Source organism: Rhagoletis zephyria, unplaced genomic scaffold (genome assembly GCF_001687245.7).
Source record: "Rhagoletis zephyria isolate East Lansing unplaced genomic scaffold, Rhagoletis_zephyria_1.1 Rzeph_scaffold_55535, whole genome shotgun sequence".
Classification (NCBI taxonomy): Eukaryota; Metazoa; Arthropoda; class Insecta; order Diptera; family Tephritidae; genus Rhagoletis; species Rhagoletis zephyria.
This window is the reverse complement of record NW_016212587.1, coordinates 1-1,808: the sequence shown is the minus strand read 5'-3', so window position 1 is coordinate 1,808 and position 1,808 is coordinate 1. Positions and strand designations below refer to the sequence as shown.

General features: G+C 33.4%; 1 protein-coding gene across 1 annotated transcript; it reads right to left on the bottom strand.

Annotated features, from left to right (window-relative positions):
• Positions 1 to 53: 53 nt before the first annotated feature.
• On the bottom strand, positions 54 to 1,524 carry LOC108356210 (D-amino-acid oxidase-like). Its single transcript, XM_017607333.1, has 2 exons — positions 1,252 to 1,524; positions 54 to 774 (listed from the first exon to the last, which is right to left on the bottom strand). Exons 1-2 carry the CDS (start codon positions 1,446 to 1,448, stop codon positions 561 to 563), a joined length of 411 nt encoding a protein of 136 aa, XP_017462822.1. The 5' UTR covers positions 1,449 to 1,524; the 3' UTR covers positions 54 to 560.
• Between the last annotated feature and the right edge of the window lie 284 nt (positions 1,525 to 1,808).

Below are 1,808 nucleotides of genomic sequence, written 5' to 3'. Positions count from 1 at the left end.
AAAAAAAAAACATATTTTTTTACGGTAAAATACCTCAATCATCAAAAATAAAATTTTCTGAACATGTTTCCTTTTTACCTGAATGTAATGATTTTATTAAGAAAAATCTGTTCTTGTGTCCTTGGAAATAGATTCCGAAAATTTAAAATATATGTTTAAAAGATTCCGAAAAAGGAAAAAATTTTAAAACCTCTATTTGGAAGGTAATTTTAAGGCCCAAACAGTTTTTTATCAAACAAGACAATTTTTTTTCCTAATTATAGCTATACCTTTAGTTCGCATTCGTTCTCTTTCTGGAGATTTTCGGTTTTAACACAATTTTCCACACTTTGTGTAGCTTTAGAAATTACGTATAAAGATGTTAACGGTAAATTTTTTGTCGAAAGTTAGCTCTCAGATTACTACTAACTTCCGAAGATCCTTCATTTTTCAAGGTTTTTAATAAATTTTCTGCAAATAAAAAAGGTAGCTAATGTCCTTTAAACATTTTGCTGACTGATGGAATTTTTAAGACTGCGCTTCATACATCATTTCCCAAACTGTCACTACTGTTTTTTGACTTACGTATACTTCTTTGATCTTCCTTTGTTCAGCTCATCCAACTGCCTCGGTGTCAGCGATTGACAACCATAAACAATATCCTTCCAAAATACATCATTATCCATCGTGGTAGTCGTCAATCTAATGCAGGGTATAAGACAAACGCCTGCCTCACCAGCATCATCAGATAACCAGATTTGCTCTAGAAATTCATGCATACTCTTCGACCAGCGACTGCAATTAAAAAAGTACAAACTGTCTTTATAATAAGGACACTCAAGAAAGCTCACAAATGTATGTTTTCAAAGCGTTTATCAGGTAAACGTTAATGTACGAGAAAAGCGCATTTAAACCGTAACACATGTTGAAATTAAGATTTAAAAAAAATTATGGATTAATTCATCTATTTGGCCACGAATCGAGAAATCAAGGCATTTTTTAGTTTTTCCAAAAGTTGTGTTGACTTCCCGCTTATTGATACGTTATGAAGTAATAAACGAGTTAAGGAGATTCTTCCCGTTTCTGAGCTCAAAAGAATCTTGGAGATTTGTGGAGTAGTCCAATCTAAGATTAAGTAGTAGCGATCTAAGATTAATCTTTGGATGATTATAATTTTTACTGGGTTATAAGTTTTCTTATCTGTTTTCTATATTTATTCATATCAATGTAAATACTCATATCTTCGTCTATGATTGCATACTCTCCACTTACTGTACTCTGTTGGTGGGGGTGCCACCGAGCAGATAAGGACCCCATAGGCCAGCTGAACCATCGCCGGTGGTATTAGGTGAAAATGCTTCTGAGATTACTGTTACCTCCACTGGTGAACCACTTGCCTTCAAATACTCCAAAATCTTTATGGCGCTACAAATGCCGTTTATACCGCCACCAATAACGGCCACACGCATTTTTTGTTTTTAAAGGTGTTTTTAAAATCTAAGGTGTTTACTACAAAGAGGATTTCGAACAACTGAATCGTTGGACTATAATGCAAACTTTTGCATTCAATTAAGTAAACATACACATAAGTAAACTTCATTAAAATGCAACAACAAAACTGATTGCTTATCAGTGAGTGCTTGAAGAAAAATTACACTGTGCAACAGAGAAAATTCTGCCGAAACATAACATATTGCGTGTTGTAGGTGGAATCGAATACAATATGAAAATAGGTTTCCTGTAGTCCCTGATTCCTAAAAAGTTGTTTTATTAAGACAGTTATATTCGTACTTGATGCACTACCTATTTATTACTTGACTTTTTTTTTT